Source organism: Tenrec ecaudatus, chromosome 1 (genome assembly GCF_050624435.1).
Source record: "Tenrec ecaudatus isolate mTenEca1 chromosome 1, mTenEca1.hap1, whole genome shotgun sequence".
Taxonomy (NCBI): Eukaryota; Metazoa; Chordata; class Mammalia; order Afrosoricida; family Tenrecidae; genus Tenrec; species Tenrec ecaudatus.
In genome coordinates, this window is record NC_134530.1 from 13396474 (window position 1) to 13417862 (window position 21389).

The 21389-nt window shown below is 56.0% G+C and overlaps 1 protein-coding gene across 2 annotated transcripts; it reads right to left on the reverse strand.

Moving 5' to 3' along the window:
- Nucleotides 1-1736: 1736 nt before the first annotated feature.
- RAB3D (RAB3D, member RAS oncogene family) lies at nt 1737-20994 on the reverse strand. 2 transcript variants are annotated; one of them, XM_075547356.1, is made up of 5 exons: nt 20885-20994; nt 18272-18558; nt 17662-17780; nt 17458-17582; nt 1737-5169 (listed from the first exon to the last, which is right to left on the reverse strand). In XM_075547356.1, the coding sequence occupies exons 2-5, from the start codon at nt 18497-18499 to the stop codon at nt 4982-4984; spliced, it is 660 nt and encodes a 219-aa protein (XP_075403471.1). In that variant the 5' UTR covers nt 18500-18558; nt 20885-20994; the 3' UTR covers nt 1737-4981. The 2 variants fall into 2 exon arrangements, with proteins under 2 accessions (XP_075403471.1, XP_075403462.1); XM_075547347.1 differs by having other exon boundaries at nt 20832-20994.
- Nucleotides 20995-21389: the final 395 nt, after the last annotated feature.

Sequence of the window (21389 nt, forward strand, 5' to 3'; positions counted from 1 at the left end):
TCCTTTGAATTGGGACTCACAAGGTCCACACGTCATGCTTGGTCGTCACCTTTCATTCCAGCCTAGTAATTCTCAAATGGGACCCTGCATTGGAATCCCCCGGAGGACTGGTTAAAATGCAGGTGACTGGGCCTCACCCCTAAAGCTTCTGATCGGGTAGGTCTTAGGGGGGCGGGACCTAGAACATTGGTGGTGTAGTGGGTTACCCACCAGTTGCTCTGCAGGAGGAGGATGCATTCTGCTCCTGGAAAGTTCTATAAGCTCAGAAACCCAAAGGAGAAATTCCCCCTCTGTACTATAGGATCATTGTGGTTGTTACATAATTTGATGTCAATTTGAGAGGATTATGACTGAAGGGGTGGAGTCTGACCTGCCAATCAAGATATATAACCCAATGAGGCCTGTGTGGGCGTGGCCTGGGAAATCCTGTATTCCTTCTTGGAGATGGGATTCTCTCTCTCTCTCTGCTCACTCCCTGGAGACATTGCAGCTGACAAGACACATGAACTATGCTAGTGCCCTGAGCTGGAGAAGCCACGTGGTCCCACCTTGATGCAACTAAACCTCTGAAGCCGGGGAAGCCACGTAGAGACCCCTGCCAGCGCTGAGATGCTCACAACGCCACTGGATCCAAAGACTTTCTACCCACTGGCCTGTGATCATCCTGCATTCGGCATCATTGCACGTGTTTCGTGAGTCTGAGGAAGACTTTATAGATTGGTATCAGAGATATGGGCTAGTATCAGACTATGGACATGGACTTGGACTGGGTTGGGATGCTTTCTCAATGTAGAATTACCCTTTATATAAAACTCTTATACACATGTTTCATTGGATTTGTTTCTCTATTCCACCCAGACGGACCCAATCACTGTGTTGAAAGCAACTGGATGGCAGTGGGTTTGTTTTTTGATTTTGTTGGAGGGCATTGTGTCCAAGAAGCTGCCATCCTAACAGGGCCCTGGGTGGTGGGGTCTGCTGTCTGGGGACCCACGTTGAAGAACCGCTGTGCTAAGTTTGCCTCCATCTCCACTGACGTGCTGAGGAACATCACATTCTGGATGAGCCAGCTGCTCTCTGGGGTCCTGGAACTTGCTCCCCTCTCCTCCACTTCCTGTCATACCTGGCTGTAAAGTAGAGCCACCTGTGTACTTTATCAAACTACCTGAGCCTGAGCCTTGTCTCAGGACTGTGACCTGGGTGGAGGCTTGGGGGGCCGGCATGGTGTCACAGTCCTAAACAGAGGGGTTTATGAGAAGGCCTCCAAAGGAGGTGAGGACAGAGCCTTCCAGGCCAATGGGAAGAGCCAGTGCAAAGTCCCAGAGGCCAGGACCTGATGTATCGCAGCCACGGTGAGGAGATCAATATAGGTGGAGTTGTGATTGAGGGGAAAGTGGGGAGACTAGACTGGGTAGGTGATGGGAGTCAAGACCAGGCCTTGAGCGCTGTGGGGAGGACTTGGGTTTGGGCCTTGGGTATTCGGTAACTGCCAAATTTGGGGCAGATCTGACTCAGGCATGGGAAGCACTGTCTTAGGTCTCCGTGCACAGCTGAGCTCTCCAGAGTCAAGGCCATGAGGCAACCCCAAGCCTGAGCCTCTGCTGGTGGTTCTACCATATCCCACCCCATCCTCAAGCGACCATCCCGACAATGCAGCAGACTGGCACGACACGTCTTCCTGGAAACCCTACTTGGCTAATGAAAGTAAAAGATCACACCCACACTTCAGTCCGATAGCTTTCATTCTTTTCAGCAAAGTGCATGACTCTGCGAACTGGACAGCAGGGACCGGTTGACAGAGGGAGGGTTACCAGCCCCCCCCCCCCCCGGCTCCGTGCACAGTGTGTTTCAGGACTGGCCAAGGAGGAAACAGAAGCAGGACGAACACCTTAACCTTCAGACCAAACAGCAGCTGTTTCTAAACGCAGTAAAACTATGATCTGGGAGAAGCCCAAAAGAAAAAAAAACAAACAGCAGAGCCCAAACGACCAGTGCAGTGGCCAATGCCCACCCAACCTGCCTGGGGACTACTCTCAATCAGGAGGGTGTCAGGCCCAGGCAGCTAATTACGCAGCCCCACTTCTCCCCAGAGTTGGGCAGTTTGGATCACGTGGTCTTGGGGTTGCTTCCTGTCTGTGAACTCGGCGAGGCTCCACCCTCCCAGGGATCTACCAGGACATCAGTCTCAGAGTCTCTGAAACCAACTTGATTTAGGAAGATCCCCCCTCCTTCCTCCTCCTAGAAAACAGAAACTCATATTACTTTTATGAGAAATGTTGAACTGTCTTAGTCTCATGTAAACAACCATCTTAGGCTAGTCCAGACACAAGCAGCAGCCAACGCTGTTCTCCGTCACATAGGCATACACATAGCCCTTTGTGTGAAAGTTCTGTTTCTTTTTCTTTTCTGGATGTTTAGGGAAAAGACTGGCAGGACTGAGTCTTGCCAAGCCACGCTGTCTCTCAGGAAGGCTTTTTGTTTTTAGCCTACTTTGGTTTCAATGCTTTAGCAACTAAAAGTTGTGATTGCTGCCCTAGCTGTTCCGATGCCCTCACTTCTGAGTTTCCAAGAATTTGTCCAGATCATTCATCGAATTCGAGTATCCAGGGCGAGGGGGGTCCACTAGACACGATCTGACCTAGCGCCTCACCCTCTTCCATGTGGAAGACCGAGTTAAAGGCCTGCCCGGTGTACTGCAAGGCACCGCACAGCCCGCCCGTCGGTGGGCGCTGTGGTTTGCTATACAGCTGAGCAGGTTTCCACAGCGTTCCGAAGAGAGTAGGGAGAGTCGGACGAGGAAGAAAGGGTGGCAAACACCCCCTCAACAAAGACCCTACACATGACATCGGTCGGATGCACCATGGAGCATGCAGAAGGTGCATGACCAGGTGGGGTTTCCTGCTACCGGGTGTGTGGGTCACCATGAGCCAGCTTGATGGCAGCTCAGAGTCACCACCCCCCAAAAAACCAACCAGGATTCCGACTCCAGAGAGATCCCGTGGGACAGAGAACTGCTCCACAGGGTCTGGAGCCTGCCCATCTTTCTGGGAGCAGACGGACTCGTCTTGCCCCCGCAGAGCAGCGGCTGATGCAGCTGAACTTGGCGATTGGCACTTGGCTCCTTGTGTCACTGTGGCTCCTTCGCCGACAGTGGAAACGATACAAAGACTAAACAACAAAACCCCAAAGCACCTCTTAAACCAGTTACCAGTGAGGGCAACCCTGTGTGTCCCCGATACAGCTGAGCGCCACGCGGACATCAGTAGCACATTTCTCAGAGCAGAAAGCCAGGCCGTTTTTTGCTTGGTGCCTCTGGGTAGACCGCCGGCCTTTTAGTTAACAGCCAGGCACCGTCACTATTCGCACCACCCAGGAGGGCTCCCAGGGAGCCCCGGTGGCACAGTGGGTCATGCTTTGGGCAGCAGAGTTAGAAGAAACCCACAGGGGCGGTTCTACCCTGCCCCGTAGGGTCACTGTGAGCCAGAATGGACTCCAGGGCAGTCCCCGAGGGACTCTTCCATCGGGCAAGAGCTACGTTAACACTTGAACTTGGCCTTCCCCGTCACGCAGGAGGTGGTGGCCGGAGCTCTTGGAAGCCACCAGCTGGAGGGAGCCCCATTGGCTACTGTGGCTGGGAGAATGGCCACCACCTGGGAGTGGACGTCAGGGAAGTGGGAATACAGACAGCTGAGCTGGGGGCAGTCAAGACATAAACAGCCCCCCCAAACTACGCCCAACCCCCGACTCTGGTTGACAACTGGGGTCCCCTTGTGAAGTCCCCCAAACCAGGGACACTCATTGCCCAAGCCTCATGGGTACAGGGCTCCTGACCCTCCAGAGCTGCGTCCACGCAGTGCCAGGGTTACTAACTCCCTCCTCGGCCCTCTGGCTGGGCCTTGGCCTGGGCATAGCCCTGCGACGTGGCCCCACCATGCACACCGAAGTCCCCTCGCTGGGCCCTGTTGATGGCAGGGCGTGGGCACTAGGCCAAGGGTCCTCCGGTGGAAGAAGCCCACGTCCTTGCACCAGAGTCTCCAGTAAGGGCAAGCTGCGGTAATGTGGCTCAATCTCCGGTTCTGGCAGGATGGAAGATTGGGAAAGCCCTTGCTTCAAACCGGCCCGGCCAGGAGGGACCTGGGGAGGGAGGAAGGCAGGCCTGGGCAGGCAGCCCAGTCTCCTGGCTGTTGGCATCTCCTGGCAAGGGGCCCCGCCAGGGTTGCGGGGAGCTGGGGCCTCTCTGCCAGGTCTGCAAGCTGCCCCAGGGCCCCATGAGTCCACACCAGCAGGAGCAGAAACCGCCAGGGTTGTGGGGGTCATGGGGGCCGTGGGCCTATGGGGGAGCTTAGAAAGGCACTTCTGGGGTTCCTGAAGTGAAGGGGATATCTGACTCTTGTCCCTTTCCACCAGGCAAAGCGGTTGGCATGGGGCTTTCTCGGCAGAGGGGCTGCAGGCCAGAGGGAGAGGTTGGTGGAGGCCAGGTCACCACCATGCCCTGAGCCTGGGGGGCTGAGGAGGTGGTTGGGGCCCAGGCCAGGGCACCCTGAGAAAGCTGAGGGACCGCCTTCCATACCCACTCCCAGGTGGGCAAAGATGGACCCCCTTGAAGCTCATGCAGCACCATGTGAGCCTCAGAAAGTGTTTCTAAACCAGAAGGCACTATGGCCGCCCCTCCACCCAGTGGACGCCCCTGCTACCCAGTCACCCAGCTGCAATGGCTCGAGAGCCGGCAAGCTTGTGCACGTGGTCACCCCTAGGTTCGGCCTACAGGGCAGAGTCCTAGGGCCTGCGACTCTGATGGGAGGTGGAGGGGCTGCTTGGCAGGCAGGTGGCCTTGGCAAGGGGCAACCATGCAGGGTGGTGGGGCAGCTGATGGGAGAGGAGGGGCGCCCTGGGCTTGGGGAACAGCCCTTGTGGCCCAAGTCACAGTCAAAGCACCTGCCAAGGCAGCAGGGTCAGCTGGGGTGGGTGTTGGGGGTTAACTTTAGCAGCTGCAGCCGCTGGGTTGGGGGGCTGGCGCGTCTCCCAGGGCCGGTCCTTTGCCGTTGCTGCCCTGGCTGGAGCCGGGTTCCAGCGCCTCATTCATCTTCTCACAGATGACGTCCACTAGGCGCTCGAAGACCTGCTTCACGTTGATGTTCTCCTTGGCGCTGGCCTCGAAGAACTCGAAGCCTGCAAGGACACAAAGCGGGGGACCCACTGAGACACCCGAGGCACAACTCCTGGATGGTGGCATCACACAGAGCTCATTTCCAAGCCCAGTTCTGGCCCTGGCGCAGGTATGGGGCCAGGGCCCAGTGGCCTGGCCTTCTGGGGGGCTCGGTTTGCTCATCTGTAAAACGGGAACCACAGCGAGGCAGAGAGCCGGCTGCACCAGCTCTGGTCCACAAGATCCCAGAGCCTCGTCCTCACAAGGCAGTCGCAGTGAGGGGTTAACCCGTGAGGACTATGGGGTCCACCTGGGAACGGGCTACTCACCGGCACCGGCAGATCAGCTTCTCCCTAATGTTTGCCAAGCTGTTATCATGCTTCAGAAAACAAACACTTTCCCACCCACCCTACAGCACCTCCAAAAAAAAAAACCCCAAAAAACAACAACCCTAAGCTGAGGCCTGCCATTGGCCTAGGGCAGCTGTTCTCAACCTGTGGGTCACGACCCCTTCGGAAGTTGAACGACCCTTTTACAGGGGCTGCCTGATTCATAACAGTAGCAAAACGACAGTGATGAAGTAGAAACGAAAATAATGTGATGGTTGGGGGTCACAACACGAGGAACTGTGAAAGGGCTGCGGCATGAGGAAGGTGGAGAACCATTGACCTGGGGGCTATCAGCTTACCACCTCCATCAGGGTGTTCATGTGGTGACTAGCTTCCACTGAGGGCTAAGCTGCTGCTGCCGTGACCTGCTGCCCATCCGTCCCAACTCAGAGACTCGTGGGCAACAGCACGAAGCCGTGCCCGCGCCAGCCCCACCCTCACAGCGGTCACAGCTGAGCCCACAGTTGCAGCCACTGCGTCAACCCCTCTCCCTGACCATCATCCCTCTGCTTGGCCAAGCAGATATCCTGGTCCAGAACCAGGTCTGATAACCTGTCCAAAGGGGAGGGCGGGGGGAACACCTGCCTCCCATCCTGGCCTCGAAGGAGCATTCTGGCTGGACTTCTTCTGAGACAGGCTGCCTTGTGTGTATGGTGGTCCCAGGCCCTGTCCAGTCTTCGCCCGCACCGTCATTCCCGTGCACCGATTCTTCTCCGGGCTGCCTTAGCCCGGGTCCTGCTCCACGTGCCGGGGAGTCGAGGGCAGCCACCATGGCTTGGTCCTCAGAGCGACAGCCTTGCTCTTCCATGTGCTACAGAGATCTTCTGCGGCGGCCTGGCCCGAGGCAATGCATCTGTCTGGTTTCTTGACGGCTGCTTTCGTGGGCACGGATTCACACAGATCCGCTCGCTTGATCTCCCCCCATGATGTGTGGAGGTGGACAGGTGTTCGGGCCCATTGGACAGAGGAGGAAACAAAGGCGTGATAAAGTTGCCTCCCGAAATCAATAAGGCCAGGAGGCAACACAGGCAGGGGCTACACCCAGGCCGCCTGGCTCAAAGAAGCAACATTCTTCTTTGATCAGCTGGGTGGAAGGAAGGCAGGCAGGCAGGCCGACCCCTTCCAGGGAGGAAGGAGGGCCCCAGGCAGCGTTGCCTATATTCTTAGCATGACACACAAAGCCAGAGTCTGGCTGCCAGCGGCCCTATGAGACAGAGGAGCACTGCCTCCTGGGGTTTCCAAAGCTGCTCACAGGGCACTGCCATGTCTTTCTCCTGTGGGACAGCTAGCTGGCGGCCTCAAACCACCCACCTTTCGCTTGGCAGCTGGGTGCTTAGCCACTGTGCCACCAGGGTGCCTCAGCATCACACTGACCACCATATCCTGCTTCTCATCAAAGAAAGAAGAAGAAAGAAGCTCTTCCCAACAGGCCTCTGGGGGCAGGAAGTGAAACAAACGGTTTGGGGACTTGCTGAGGTCCCCGGCACAAAACTGATGTCTCCCCCAGCTCATGGACCCCACACATCGTCATCAGGCGACCGTGGAGGGTCAGTCCGGCTCCCTGATGGTAAGCCAACCCAGAGGGGTCTGGTTATGGCCCCCCCCCCACCACCACGGTGGCCCAGAGAGTCCCTGGAATTGTCCGAAGCAACACCCACTGCCTGAGGCACAAGGGAACAATTAGCTTAATTACCCACTCTCTGGTCCGGTTCACTCAGTGACCCAGGGCAGGACTTTCTGGATTTGCCAAGTCAGTGACCGTGACCGCAGGGCCTGCCCCTCCCTCCCAGATGCCAGGTGCTGACACTCCGCTGGAGGCTGGGCAGAAGCAAGGCCACGGCACTGGCTGGCTTCCCTGCAGTTTGCAAGGTTTCTGTCGCTGACAGGGTGCAGCCATCCTGACCAGCAGACTCCTTTTCTGAGTTTGCCTTCTCCACAAGGTTTCCACCTTACGTGGGTTCCGGCTTTTGCAAGTCTTCCTGTGTTTGTTAAAGGGGTTAGATGGAGACAGACAGATGAATGAACGAATGAATGAATGAATGGATGAACGAATGAGGCAGACATGAACTCAGATCTTCAACCCGGAGCCCAGGGGCAGTCAGGGTCACCTCAGTCTTCCGGGGCAAATTCGGGGGTTCCTTTTCTCCCAATGGCTCTGCCTCACACGACCCAACGTCATCCTGTCTTGGCTTTAACCTTTTTCTCTGACTTCAGTATTTACTGGAGAAATTCATTCGCCAAAGCAGAAAGTACCAAGACAGATGAAGGCGTCCTCGGTAACAGTTCCTATTGGTGTTTTGATAGTTAGTCTTCCATGATTTCCCCCCTCTGTGAATAAGGGTTTTACCGACACTGAACTGGCAGTGAAGTCACCACGAATGGCTGCTTACCGCACTGGGCGCTGATGGTCCCCGGTTGGTGTTTGTACACCAGATCCTTAGTAAGACGCGCTGCCTAGAGGCGCAGCCTCCATGTGATCGCTCACTGAGGTCCAGTTTTAGGATTTACTGCTCAAAACGCTGCCGTAGAGGCTTTGCGGACTTGGGTGCCCCTGACCCGAGCCGTGGTCTCTACAATCACCTCACAGGCGTGGGACACTCGGACAATGAATCCGGAAGACTGAAGGAAAACCGAAGCATTCCGATGGTGACGTTGCCACGGACCATTGACAGGACTGGGGGCAGCCGGAAGAACAAACAGCTCCGTCTTGGGAGAAGTCTGGCCAGAAGGTTCCTTAGAAGCGAGGATGGAGAGATTGCGTCTCGTGTCCTTTGTACACGTTATTCGGAAGAGGCCAGTCCTGGAAAAGGGCGCCATGCTTGGGAAAGTGGAGGGGCAGGGAGAGAGACTGTCAACGGGACAGAGGGACACCGTAGCTGAAAAAAATGGACTTAGGTGTGGCAATGGCCGAGAGGACGGCGCTGTGGTCAGAATCACCTCACCCGGAGCAACGTCAGGGGCCTCGGCTGCATGAATCCGCGGATCCAAAGACCAGTCAGTTTGCTACAGTTGCCAGGCAGACTCAGAAAGCAGTAAAATGTTACACTGCAAAACGGACTAAGAAACAAACCCCAAAGGACCAGACAATGCTCACGAACTTTCTTACTAGAATCCTGGGTTCTGCATTCTCCAGCAGAACCCAGATGATCTAGAACAGCGGTTCTCAACCTGGGGGCCGAACGACCCTTTCACAGGGGTCACCCAATTCATCATAGTAGCAACATGACAGTGATGAAGTAGCAATGAAAATAATTTTATGGGTGGGGTGGGGGGGTCACCCCCACATGAGGAACCATATGAAAGGGTCACGGCATGAGGAAGGTTGAGAACCACTGCTCTAGAACCTTCTGCAAGTGGAGTTCTCACTGCCACCGACTGAATACCAACATTGTCCAACTCTTTGTCAGAACAAGTTTTTGTTTTAGTGATTTGGGTGTTTTTATGTAGGTTATGTATGTATTAAAATACAGATCTGTAAGTTTCTTCCACAGGGCTTCAAGACGTGCACAGAAAAAAATGCCATCATCTTACAATTCCAACTTTTCCCACACACATTAAAAAAAAATTTTTTTTCATTGTTTTCCCCACACACTTTTTGAATCCCCCTTGCATGTACTCTTTCGAATCATCTTCACAGATTTATAGAGACCCTAATAATAAAAGGCAATCATAACTTTAAGACAAAGAGACTCAATTTACTTAATACTTAAAAAGTTAGACCTTACTTAAAACAGAGCTGCAGGGACAGAGCCCATTCATTAAGTTGGGGACTCATATATACACTTGGTGAGCTGTGTAAGTTCTGTGTGTGTGTGTGTGTGTGTATGTGCGCGCGCGCGCACGCGCTTCTACAAAATCTGGATCAGATACTATCTCTTGCTTTGTACCCTGATATTTTAAACTTAATGACAGAATGGGCAGCCTCCCTCCCCCAGCTGCCGAATGTTCTCTAGAAATGTGTGTGGGCAACTGCTTCCAGGATGCTGGCACAGGGCTGGGTGGAAACGGATCCCTGCCAGATCGTTCAAGACAGCGTTTCTTTCTGGGCAAATGGACTCCAGGACCCCGGTTTCCCAACAACTGACCCTCCTCCGGCCTCAGCCCAGCACAGCCGGAAGCGGATGTTGCTAGTGTGAGGTGGTCAGTCCCTACTGTGTACGACAGGACAAGTCGCCGCCTGGTCCCGTGTGTCCTCACCACTGTGGCTGTGTGGTGTTGTGAGGTGCCATCGGGTCGGTTCCGACCCACAGGGACCCCGTGCCCGACAGAACGAAACCCTGCCCGGTGCTGCGCCAGCCTCACCGCAGTTCCTGTGCCTGAGCCCATGGGTTGCAGCCACGGTGTCTGTCCATCTCACGAAGGGCCGTCCTCTCTCTCGCAGCCCCTCCACTTTACCGAGCAGGACGTCCTTCTCTTGGGAAGGGTCTCCTCCTGACCACATGTCCAACCCATGAGACGAAGTCTCGCCATCCTTGCCTCGAAGGAGCTCTCTGGCTGTACTTCTTCCGAGAAAGATAGGCTTGTCCTTTCCGCAGTCCGTGGACCTTTCGAGAGCTTTCACCAGCACCGCAATTCAAATGCATGGATCCGTCTTCGGCCTTTTTAAAAAAAAATTCAATGTCTAACTTCCACATCTCTATGAGGCGATGGAGACACCATGGCCCGGGTCAGGCGCCCCTCAGTCCTCAAAGCCACATCCTTGCTTCCTGACACTCGAAAAGGGTCTCGTGCAGAGAGGTGCCCGACGCTACACACTGTGGTGAGTCCGAGGGTGAGAGTCGGGTTGTGGTTCATACGGCGCCAAGAGGCAAACCCCCACTAAGAGACACTTCATGGAATGAAGATCAGCTTCTCCAACCAAACGATGGGCGGCAGGCAAGGGAGAAACAGGATCGTCACAGCGCGGGGTCAGCAACCTCGCTCTGGGACAGGCCAGGAGGTGAACGCTCTGGGCTTTGTGGTCTCAGGTGCGACGGCTCACCTCTGGCCTCTCGAGCTCAACAGCAGCCACAGACAATATGCAAACAAATGAGGGGGCTTGCATCTTTTGATAAGTATTCAAATGGCAACTTCATGTCGTTTTCATGGGTCATGAGATAGTCTTCCTTGGATTCTGTCCTTTCAAAGGGTCCCAGCCACTCTTGGCTTGTAGGCGGTACCGAAAACACCCGGTGGGCAGCAGTCTGCTGGTCCCAGTTCCTTAGTCTACAGCCTCAGGAAGACGTAATAAAAGGCATGACCAAAATGGATGGGGGTGATGCCGGCAGCACTCTCGTACTAGGACTGATGCTGATGGGGAACCATTTAATGGTGCAACGCATGAGCTATACATGGTAACGGGCTGCACAGCGCTCCGTAATATGACGGAACGCCTGAATCGTACGGGAATGACGTGCCAATCAAACTACTAAGACAAAAAGAAACAGACGTGTCCAAACACCGTGCAAGAACTTTAGCCCCCGGGGACGACGCTCATGTCCCACATCCGACGAAGGGACTAACCTCTGGGATCTTCAAGGAGTGCCAGCAGTGTCGTCTGAGACACAATTGCTGGTCGTTACTCATCAAGAGTAAGAGAGAAAGAAGGAAAGGAAAGTGTCGGCACCAGCTCACCGGGCCAATCACCGCAGCAGATCTATCCTGAGCCCTTGAAGAACTAGATGGTACCCGGCCACCGCCACCGATGCTTCTGATAGAATCGACACACCAGGCAGAGCAGAGCAAAGCACATGGCAGAATGCAAATCTCTTCCCCAGTGTGGACGCATCGGGCCATTGAGATGATCGCCCTGAAGTACTCCTTAGGTCACGAGCTGAAAGCACCCCAAGATCACCTTTTGGCCAAATAATAGACTCCCCGAATCAAGTGAGCACAAGGTTCCACGATAAAACCATCGACCGACACCAGACCGAAAGAGCCATGACTCCAGAGCAGTGGTTCTCAACCTGTGGGCCGCGACCCGTTTGGGGGTGTCGAATGACCCTTTCACAGGGGTCCCCCGATTCATCACGGTAGCAAAATGACAGTGATGAAGTAGCAATGAAAATAATGTTATGGTTGGGGGGGTCACCACCACATGAAGAGCTGTGTGAAAGGGTCGTGGCATTAGGAAGGCTGAGAACCGCTGCTCTCAAGTAAAGATGAGACACGAAGAGGGCAGGGAAACGGGTGAAAACGGAACGGCCAGGAAGGAATTTAAAGAGGATGCTGACACATGGTGAGAACACATAGCTAATTTCACCGAGCAGCTCAGGGAGTTCGTGGCCAAAGGGGAACCAAATTTGCTGTGTCCGCCTTCACGGATAACAGTGAAATCATCCATGTGTGTGTTTTAAACAGAGAGGTTGAACAGAAGCAGCCGTGGGCTCATGAGGATCCCAATCCAAACTCATGCCAAGCAAATCTTGCTCCCACTGGCGAGAACGGGTGATACCTGGGGGCGACGGTTAGACCCGATAACGGCGGAGCTGACTGAGTTAGAAAAAATGTTCTCTCTCACGATTGAAGGTGTGTAGCAACGTGTTACAATGTGGGAGATCTGCTTTACAATAAGAAAAGGTCTTTGGGAGACTGCACAGGGGCCTTCACTGCCTAGCGGTTGCGCAATGGGCTTTGACTGTGACTGCAAGGTCGGCCGTTCGAAACCACCTGCCACTCCGAAGGAGAAAGACGGGACTTTCTACTCCGTGAAGGAGCGATAGTTTCACTCTCATTTCGGCAGCACGTACACCGACACTGGGACAGCACAGAGGAGATTAGCGCCGGCCCCTCCCCTGCGCTAGACGACATGCAACATCGAGAAGCGGTCCATAGTTCTTAAAGCAAAAGAGCCGCAGTCTCAAACGCATCGGGACAGGACAGGGTTGCGCTGAGCAGCCGAGCAGCAGGTGGCACAGGATTAGACACTCGGCTGCTCTCTGCCAGGTCAACGGTTCAAACTCACCAGCTGCTCCCAGGGAGGAAGCTGTGGCGGCTTCCTTCAATACAGCGGTGCTCAACCTGTGGGTCCCAACCCCTTTGGAGGTCGAATGACCCTTTCACCGAGGTCGCCCTATTTGTAACAGTAGCAAAATCTAATATTGAAGCCTAAGAATAAGCAGTATTAATGAAGGAAAAATGACAGTGATGTAGTGATGAAAATAAACTTATGGTTGGGGTCACCATCGCATGAGGAACTTATGAAAGGGGTGCGGCATGAGGAAGGCTAAAGAGTCCAGTCTCAGAAGCCCTGTGGGGCCGTCCGACCCCGTCCTCCAGGCTGGCCCTGCATCGGGTCTGACTTGGCAGCCGTGGGTTTGGCGTGGCTGAGGCCTAGATAGATACACATGGATGATGCGCTGACTCTAGACTGTGTGTCACAAGCGCTTTCTACTTGCGTACGGGCTGGGAAATTTCCATCCGGAGAAGGTCGTTTTCCAAAAGGGCTGAGAATCCCAGGTGGCAGCTGGATCTCTTTCCACGTGTACACCAAGGCCCACCAAGAAGGGTGAGAGGCCTCCCGCCCTTTCACGCCACTGATGTGTATCAGAAGAACCAGGTTGTGTGTCAGGATTTGGGGGCAGTGTTTGTGGGGGGAAACAGTTGGCAACCACCTCCCCATCTGCCCCCAAGGGAAACCCAGCTGCTGCTGAGTCGGTTCTAATTCATAGCAACCCTTCTGGATCAGGGCAGAAACGGGCCTGCAAGGCTTCCCAAGGCTGGCAACCGAAGCAAGAAGCCTCGTCTTTTTCCCACGGAGCAAACTGGGGGGCTGCAACCACGGGCCTGCTGGTTGGCAGTCTGATGGTTTGCCGGCTACACCGTCAGGACATCCCTGATCACACGGGGGATGGTGCGCAGTCATGACACAGCCTGCGGCGGGGACCACGTGCACATGGGTGAGGGCTGGTTTCAAGCAGAATTATTTAGCGGGGTGCTCCGAGGGGGGACAGCAGGCCTGCCATCTGTGGAAGTCAGCAAAAGAGCCAACATGCCATCAATGGTTGTGGGTGCTCAGATAGCTCTGGAAGGAGTGACAAGATCCCAGGGAATCCGTGGAGAGAGCACTAGGGCTGGAGGTGCCATTGTCTTCTAGATTTGCCACCGAGGCTGCTGGTTCTGGCAGGGCTCAGGAGAAGCCAGGGGGTGGGGGAGGATGGGGCTGCAACTTTTCGGACAGACCTCCGGGTTTGGTCTGTGAGGGAGAAGCAGCAGTGGAAGACACAGAGACCACAGAGTCTGGAATAATGGAATCACCCAGTAATGTGCCAGCGGCTGCCTTGGAAATGCCCACAAAGCAAACGCGTAGATGGAACCTCCTCATTCTAACGAAACTCTGCGTGAGGCTTTCAGCGGCTTCCTCCTCCGAAGTGGGGAGCTGAGTCCTCCTCCGTTACCATTATTAGTCTGGAAGCTCCGCTGAAACCTGTTCCCTTTGAGGGATGCTGCTGGCCCTGGGAATACCAGTGACGGAGATTACAGCATCACAGCCATGCACAAGCCACCACAGGGCGACCCACTGACAGACAAGGCGTGGTATGGCCAGAGCGCTCCTCGGAGGCAAGGATGGTGCCATAAGATCTATTATCATCTGTCAATTTGAGGATTCAGAGTGAAGGGGTGGAGTCTAACCTGTCCATCAGTTAGGTCAGAGCCAACGAGGCCTCTGTGTGGGCACCACTTTCTCCTGAGGATTCTGGGAACTCCTGTATTCCTCCCTGGAGTCGGGAGACTCTTTCTCTCAGCTCACTCCCTGAGAGACTCTCTACTGGCAAGAAGCATGGAACTACACTAGTGTCCTGAGCTGGAGCAGCCATGTGCAGTCCCCAGCCAGCGCTAGATCCACCACCACTGGATCCACAAGACTTTCCACCCACTGGCCTGTGATCTTCTTGCATTCAGCGTCATTGCATGCGTTTCGTGAGTCTGAAGAGGACTTTGTAACTTGGTATCGAACATATGGGCTAATATCGGACTTATGGACTTGATCTGCACCAGGCTGGGATTTTTTTCAATATTCAATTGTTCTTGTCTAGAAAGCCCTTTCTTATGTACACGAGTGTGTCTATGAATTTGCTTCTCTCGTCTACCCAGACTAACACAGAGGACAAGACCATCTTACATAAATACCGTCAGGAGAGACCAGTCTCCAGAGAAAGACATCATGTTTGGTCAAGTGCAGGGGTGGCGAGAGAGAGGAAAGCCCTTGAGATGGATGGACCAATACCGCCGCGGTTTCCCCCATGGGCTCAGGCACAAGGTGGGCCGTGCCATGTTTGTTCTGTTGTGTGCCAGGTCGCTATGGGTTGGGGCGGACTCGATACACCTAACAACAGTCTAACAGCTTCATATGTCATAACTCGCTTTACTCCCAAGGGCCCTGACAAGAGGTGATTTCATCTCCATCTCAAGGGCCCAGAGAGGTAAAGCTCCTTGTCTGAGATCACACAGCGAGGGAGGGAGAATCCCTATCCACACATGGGCCCCGCATCTGCTTACTTGGTCTTCCCTGACAGTGTGGAGCGTTACACCTTGCGCTGCTAATCACAAGGTCGGTGGTTCAAACCCGTCAGTCTCTCGGCAGGGGGAAAGAGGAGGCAGCCATGAGCTCCCATGAAAGACTGATAGCCTTGGAAACCCAATCTAGGGCGTTACGACTTGAAGCCATCTCAACGGCAGTGGGTTTGGTTTTTGGGTCCTGGCACCTACCACCACCACCACAGCACCAGCCCAGGAAGCAGCCTGGGGACGCAGGGGTGAAACCAGCCCCAACTCATTCAGCCAGTGGGCTGCAGGCTGATATTCCAAGCTCTATCGCTGGTGAGCAGACAGGGTTAGTTGTGGCAGTTACGTAATCTCCTGTCAACTTCAGCGAAGGGGTGGAGTCCAGCCTGTCAACCAGGTCGCAGCGTGATGACCTCATTTGGAGGGGCGACGGAGATAAATAGCTCACTGGAGGCCAGACCCACTCGCTCTGTCTTCCCTGGTCTGCTGTTGAGACACTCAGGGAGCTGGAGGCGGCTCCTGGAGACCCACACCAGCGCTGAGTTGCTCCCATCACTGCTGGATCCACAACTTTCTACCCACCGGCCTGTGATCTTCCTGCACTCAGCACCATTGCATGTGCTGCGTGAGTCTGAAGAGGAATTTATGGACTGGTATCCAACATGCGGGCTAATATTGGACTTATAGACTGGGATGTTTTCTCGATGTACAATTGTGCTTTTACAGGTAGCTCTTTCTCGTGCACATATGAGCATCTATGAGCTTGTTAGTCTGGCTAACCCAGACTTACACAGTTGTTCAACCACTAGCCAGGAGGTTGGAAGTTGGAAAGCAGTCAGAGGCACCTCAGGAGGCAGGCATCTTGCTCCCCAAAGGTGACTCCGGAGCAGTTCCCTGCACGCAGGGGTGGGGTCGCCATGAGTCAGAACCGACTAGACGGCCACTCGCAGCCTGCGAGCACAAAGCGTTGGTAACTGCCCACCTCGGCAGTGCTTTCCTGCAGGGCAGGCCTAGCGCGTTCCCCGACAGGATTTTCCTTTAGCTCCAACTGTCATGAATCATCCGATTTCCCCACTTCAAAAAAGGTAGACGGCAAAATGTCCCTTTCCTGCCAGGGGTGCCCAGGACTCCCAGTTCTCAGCCAGGCACCCACCCACTGCCGATGAGTCGATTCGGACTCATAGGAACCCTAGATCGGTTTCCTTTATGGGAGCAGACAGCCCCCTCACTGGGCTCGCTCATAGTGGCTGGTGGGTCTGAACCGGCGACCTCATGGTGAGCAACCCGATGTTTACCCAACAGCCCACCAGGGCTCCCTCAGACACGCACCATCCACTTCTGTTTCTGCATTCTTGTGTTTCCCTCCAGAACTTCTCAAGGCAAACAGGCCAATGTTCTTCTGTTTCAGATTGCCCCCCTCTCCCCCAGGGATTGGCAAACATTGAGCCAGAGCCCGAATCTGGTTTATTTCATAAACCAAGTTCTATCTGCAGACGACCACATCCACACACAGCCTTCTGCCGCTTTCACGGAGAGCTGAGCATGTGTGACATGAATGGGCAAGCCCGAAGATGTTTACCATATGATCCATAGCCTCGAGAAAGTTTCATAAGCCCTGGACCAAAGGAAGGGACCCCCACGCGACCTCGCCAGTTTGATTTTTTCCAGGTAACCGTCTCCCCCAGGGAATATGCCACCCCAGGCCATAAGGATGCCCTCACCCTTTGGCATGGCTGTGCCGTACCCACCTGGGCACAGGTGCTTTAAGGTTAACTGGATCCCATGCTGCGCCCATCGGAGGGGTTTCTCTCATGCTTCTAGACAGACACCCCCCCACGCCCCAGCCCCAATAAGGGCAGGCATGCTTGGAGGGGAAATCGCCAGCCTTGGCTTTGCTGAGTCTGAGTCCCCAAGACTAGCAGCCCTGGTGGTGAAGTGGTTGCACACTGGGCTGCTAACTGCAAGGTCGGTGGGTCAAAACTGGCAGCCTGCTCCTCCGGGGAAAGATGGGGGGGGGGCATAAAGGGGAGGGGAACAGATTCCAAGGAGGAGTTCAAGAAGAAAGAAAATTGTTTTGAAACTGACTGTGGGAGCAATTGCACAGTACTGCTCGATGGAGCTCCCAATAAATTGATGAAAGAAAAACAAATGAGTTAACAGTCTTGGACACCCACAGGGGCAGCCCTGCCCTGCCGGTTGGGTCGCTATGAGTTAGAATCAACTCAAAGGGATGGAGTTTAAGACTTTTGTTTGTTTAGGGGGGTGGTCTCAGAGCATGAGTCTCAGGGAGATGGGGGGCATCTGTGATTAAATCCCTTAAAATGGAATGGAGACGATGCTCTATACAGGTGCACAGATCACTCGTGACAGCTGTCCCCGAGAGCCGGGTTCGGGGGGTGGGGAGGCGTGTCTCAGGCCTGCAGCAGGCAGGGCACTCACCGAGGTCGTCAGCGAGCCTCTGGCCATCCTCAGTGGGCACGACACGCTCGTCCTCGAGGTCACACTTGTTCCCCACGAGGATGACCTGGGCGTTGTCCCAGGAGTACGTCTTGATCTGGGTGGACCTGTGGGGTTTGGGGCTGTGAGCAAGGGCTGGAGGGCAGAGGGCAAAGGTCGGGGCACCGGCGGCTCCACAGGACTCACCAGTCCTGCACGGCGGCAAAGGACTCCTGGTTGGCGACATCATACATGAGCAGGAAGCCCATGGCTCCGCGGTAGTAGGCGGTGGTGATGGTGCGGTAGCGCTCCTGGCCGGCCGTGTCCTGGACAGACAGCAAGGTCAGGGGGCTGGCGTCCACCCCAATTCCCCACCCCACTGGCAGGGTCCTATGCCTGCCCACACAAACACAGGCACAGGCCTGTCCTTGCAGCCCCATCTCATGGGGGAGACACCAGCCTATCCACACAAACCCCATCAGAGGAGGGAGGCATGGCCAACCCACAGGACCCAGTCTGACGGAGGGATTCATTCTCAAGAGAATGCTGCTCGCCACTCCCACCCCACCCCAATCTAATGGGGGAGATACAGCTCTGCCCTTGGGGTGGGCCCCCTGAAGTTGGTGTTTCCTTGACAATCCTCACCAGCAGTCAAACACGAGGGGGTAGCTTGGGTCACCCCATCCCCACCTCTGGAGCCTTACCCCATAGCCCCCCATGTGACAATGGAGGAGACAGGCGTGGGCTTCCCAGGAGACACCCTAACCTCTCTTGGGCCGATAGACTCCTCCCCCATGGCCATAGGTCCCCGGCCCACCCAGATCTGCAGCTTGATCCTCTTGTCGTGCCGGTAGACGGTCTTGACCTTGAAGTCGATGCCCACGGTGCTGACGAAGGCGGGCGTGAAGGAGTCGTCCGCATAGCGGAACAGGAAGGACGTCTTGCCCACGCTGCTGTTCCCGATCAGCAGCAGCTTGAACATGTAGTCGAAGTTCTGGTCGGCTGCGTCCCGAGGGCCTGTGGGCGGCTCTGCGGCTGATGCCATCTTGGCGGGGAGCTTCCTCCAGGGGAGGCTAATGTCTCAGGTGAGGGGGCACCGGTGCCCTGCCAGAGAAGAAAACCCCCCATAGTGGCTTCAATCCATGCTCGTGGGAGCAGAACCCACCAGATCCAAAGACGCCCAGCTTCGGGTAAATCAACTGCGTGTCATATGACGTCTTTAAAGTGTGGCAACGCAAGGATGTCGCCCTGAGGACTAAGGTGCACCTGACCTGAGCCAGGGTATTTTCAATCACCTCATCTGCGCGTGGAAGATGGGCACTGAATAAGAAAGACCGAGGAAGAACTGTTGCCTCTGAATGACGTTGCCGATGAGGACTATCGAAAGTACCAAGAGCTGCCCACAGGACAGACAAATCTGTCGTGGAAGACATACAACCCACATGCTCCTTGGAAGCGAGGATGGCGAGACTTCGTCTCGCACTCTCTGGACATCCGACCAGGAGAGACCAGTCCCTGGAGAAGATGGACTGACACCGTGGCTGCTGCTGCAGTGAGCTCAGACATAAGAACAAGGATGACACAGGCCTGGACGGGGCCTCCTTCAGAACCAACTCCACCGCCTCTAAGAAGCACAATGGCTTCAAGGCATACACGGGGCCTGGGTTCAAATCCGAACTCTGCCACTTGGAGAAGGCGCTCTGTTGGCATCGTAGGGCACTCACTGAGCCGTAACCGCAAGGTCAGAGGTTGGAGCCCACTCAACTGCCCCTCGGGAGAAAGGCAAGGCGCTCCACTCCGGGTAGAGTCTCTGAAACCCACAGGGGCAGCTCAACTCTGTCCTCCAGGGCTGCTGTGAGTGGGAATCGGCTCAATAGCAGTGGGTGAGCTGTCACTTGGGGGTCAGGTGGCTCGGGGCACATCCCGTGGTCTCTCTATCCCTCCTGTTCCCACCTGGAGAATGAGGACGTCTGACGGAGTCGCTAGCTGGAGAGCTAGTTGGCAATAAATGGGTTTATGGATCCCCCGTTTGCTGAGTCCCTATTCTGCGCTGGGCGGCGCTCCTGCACTGAGTTCACGGGGTCACACGCAGGGGGAGGGTCTTAGGGCACAGTGGCAGAAGGCAGTGTCTGGCCATCAGTGGAACTCAGGAACCATGACTGGTGTTTCATCGGCACTGCCTCCGGGTGAAGTCAGGCCTTTGTAACAAGGGGGGAAACTGAGCCCCAAAGACAAGAAGGCTGGCATCTGGAAATGGAGGGGGAGGGGCAAAGCCAGGGCTTGAATACAGGTGTTGGTGGGGGAATGAAGGTGCACCTGTGGACTTTGCCCGGGGCTGAGTAGCTGGCCCATGGCCCAGGTGTGAGTTGGTGGGGAGGGGGGGAGGCTGTCAGCTGGATGGAGGCCCCCCAGGCCCAGTGTTGACTTTAGTGTCAGCCATGAGGTGCCTGCTCTGCCTTCCCTCAAACTGCATTTAACCCCTTTCCTAACCCCACGGGTAGCGGGTTTTCAGGAATCTTCCCAGGTTGAAAGCCCAGGCTCTGCTCCCAGGCGGGCACTGCCACTTTGTTTACCAAAGGGGCCGGTCTGTCTCCCTCTAAGTAGCCCTGACTCACCCCTACCCCAGCCCCTGGGAGAGGCCAGGGAGCCATCTCCCATCCTGGGTCCTTTCTTGGCATCTGTCCTAGGGCTGGGCTGACCGACTGACAGCTGCCCACACACGCTGCTGCTTCCTCTAGGTCTGGAGCACCTCCTCGGGCTCCCCTAGGCCTCAGTTTCCCTGTTTGTCTAGGGCTGCTTCCTCGGCCCTGGGAGGTTCCAGGAGGTGACTGTGAATAGCGGGGACACAGGAAACCCACACCTACCCCCGCACCACCACCTACACACACCTTGGCAGCGTTATCTCCCATTTGAAGGAGGATCCGGCCGCCCAGTTCCCTGCCCCGCCCTCGCCCCACCCCGCCATCCGGGAGAACGGGTTTGCAGGGAAGCGAAGGGGCAGGAACTCTTTCTCCCTGCTGGGCCCCGCCCCTGCCCTAGCCCACCTGTCGGCCCCAGCTGTCAGTCACCCCGCACATCAGGCACTATTCAAGGGTCCCCAGGTGGATCGGCCCTGCACCCGTCAATGGGCCCCTAGCGAGCGAAAGGACCCTCCGGCGCTTCCCCCATCGCCATATGGTCCCGCCGCCCGCCCCCAGCTGGGCCCCCTGCTCCCCCGCGCGCCCCGTTAACGCTCCCAGGGGAGCCCAGCTGGGTGGGGGCGAGGGAGGCGGCGTCCCCGGCCGCCCCGTCTTTGTCCCCGAGCCCTCCCTTCCCTCCCCTACCCCGCCGGCGGCCCCACCTCTCGCGCTGCCCCGAACCCTTTCACGCCCGCGGACCTGCTGGACGTCGAGAAGCAGGGTGGGGGGACCCGCCCTGTGCGAGGGGTCACCTCGGATGAGGGGTCGCTGCTCCCTGCAAGTCTGCCTCCAAACTCGCCACGGCTCGGCCCGCGACCCCGGCCGCAGACTCCACTGCCGCCGCCGCTGCCCAGTCACCCGGATCCCGCGGGCACCGCCCAGGCAGGGGGCGGGGCCGCCCGGGGGCGGGGCTCGTCGCCGGCAGGTGGGCGGGGCTGCGAGGTGCCACCCCAGGTCTGGCGGGGGGGTTCCCCCCAGTTCGGTCTTTTCCTTGCCCGCGCTACATAGGTAAGGAAGGAAGATGGGGTTGTCTGCGCCCTTAATGATTCACCGTCTGGGGAACCCAAAGGGGCAGGTTGACACTGTCCAGTCCATAGGGTCCCCGTGAGTCAGGATGGGTGCCAGGACAGACACTGGTGGAAAAGCAAAGGGATTTGACTGTCCGGTAGCTTTGAGGAGAATGGGGATTCCAGAACAGGTCACTGTGCTCCTGCAGAACCTGTCCATCCATGGGTCGAGAGGCCGTGTGAGCAGAAC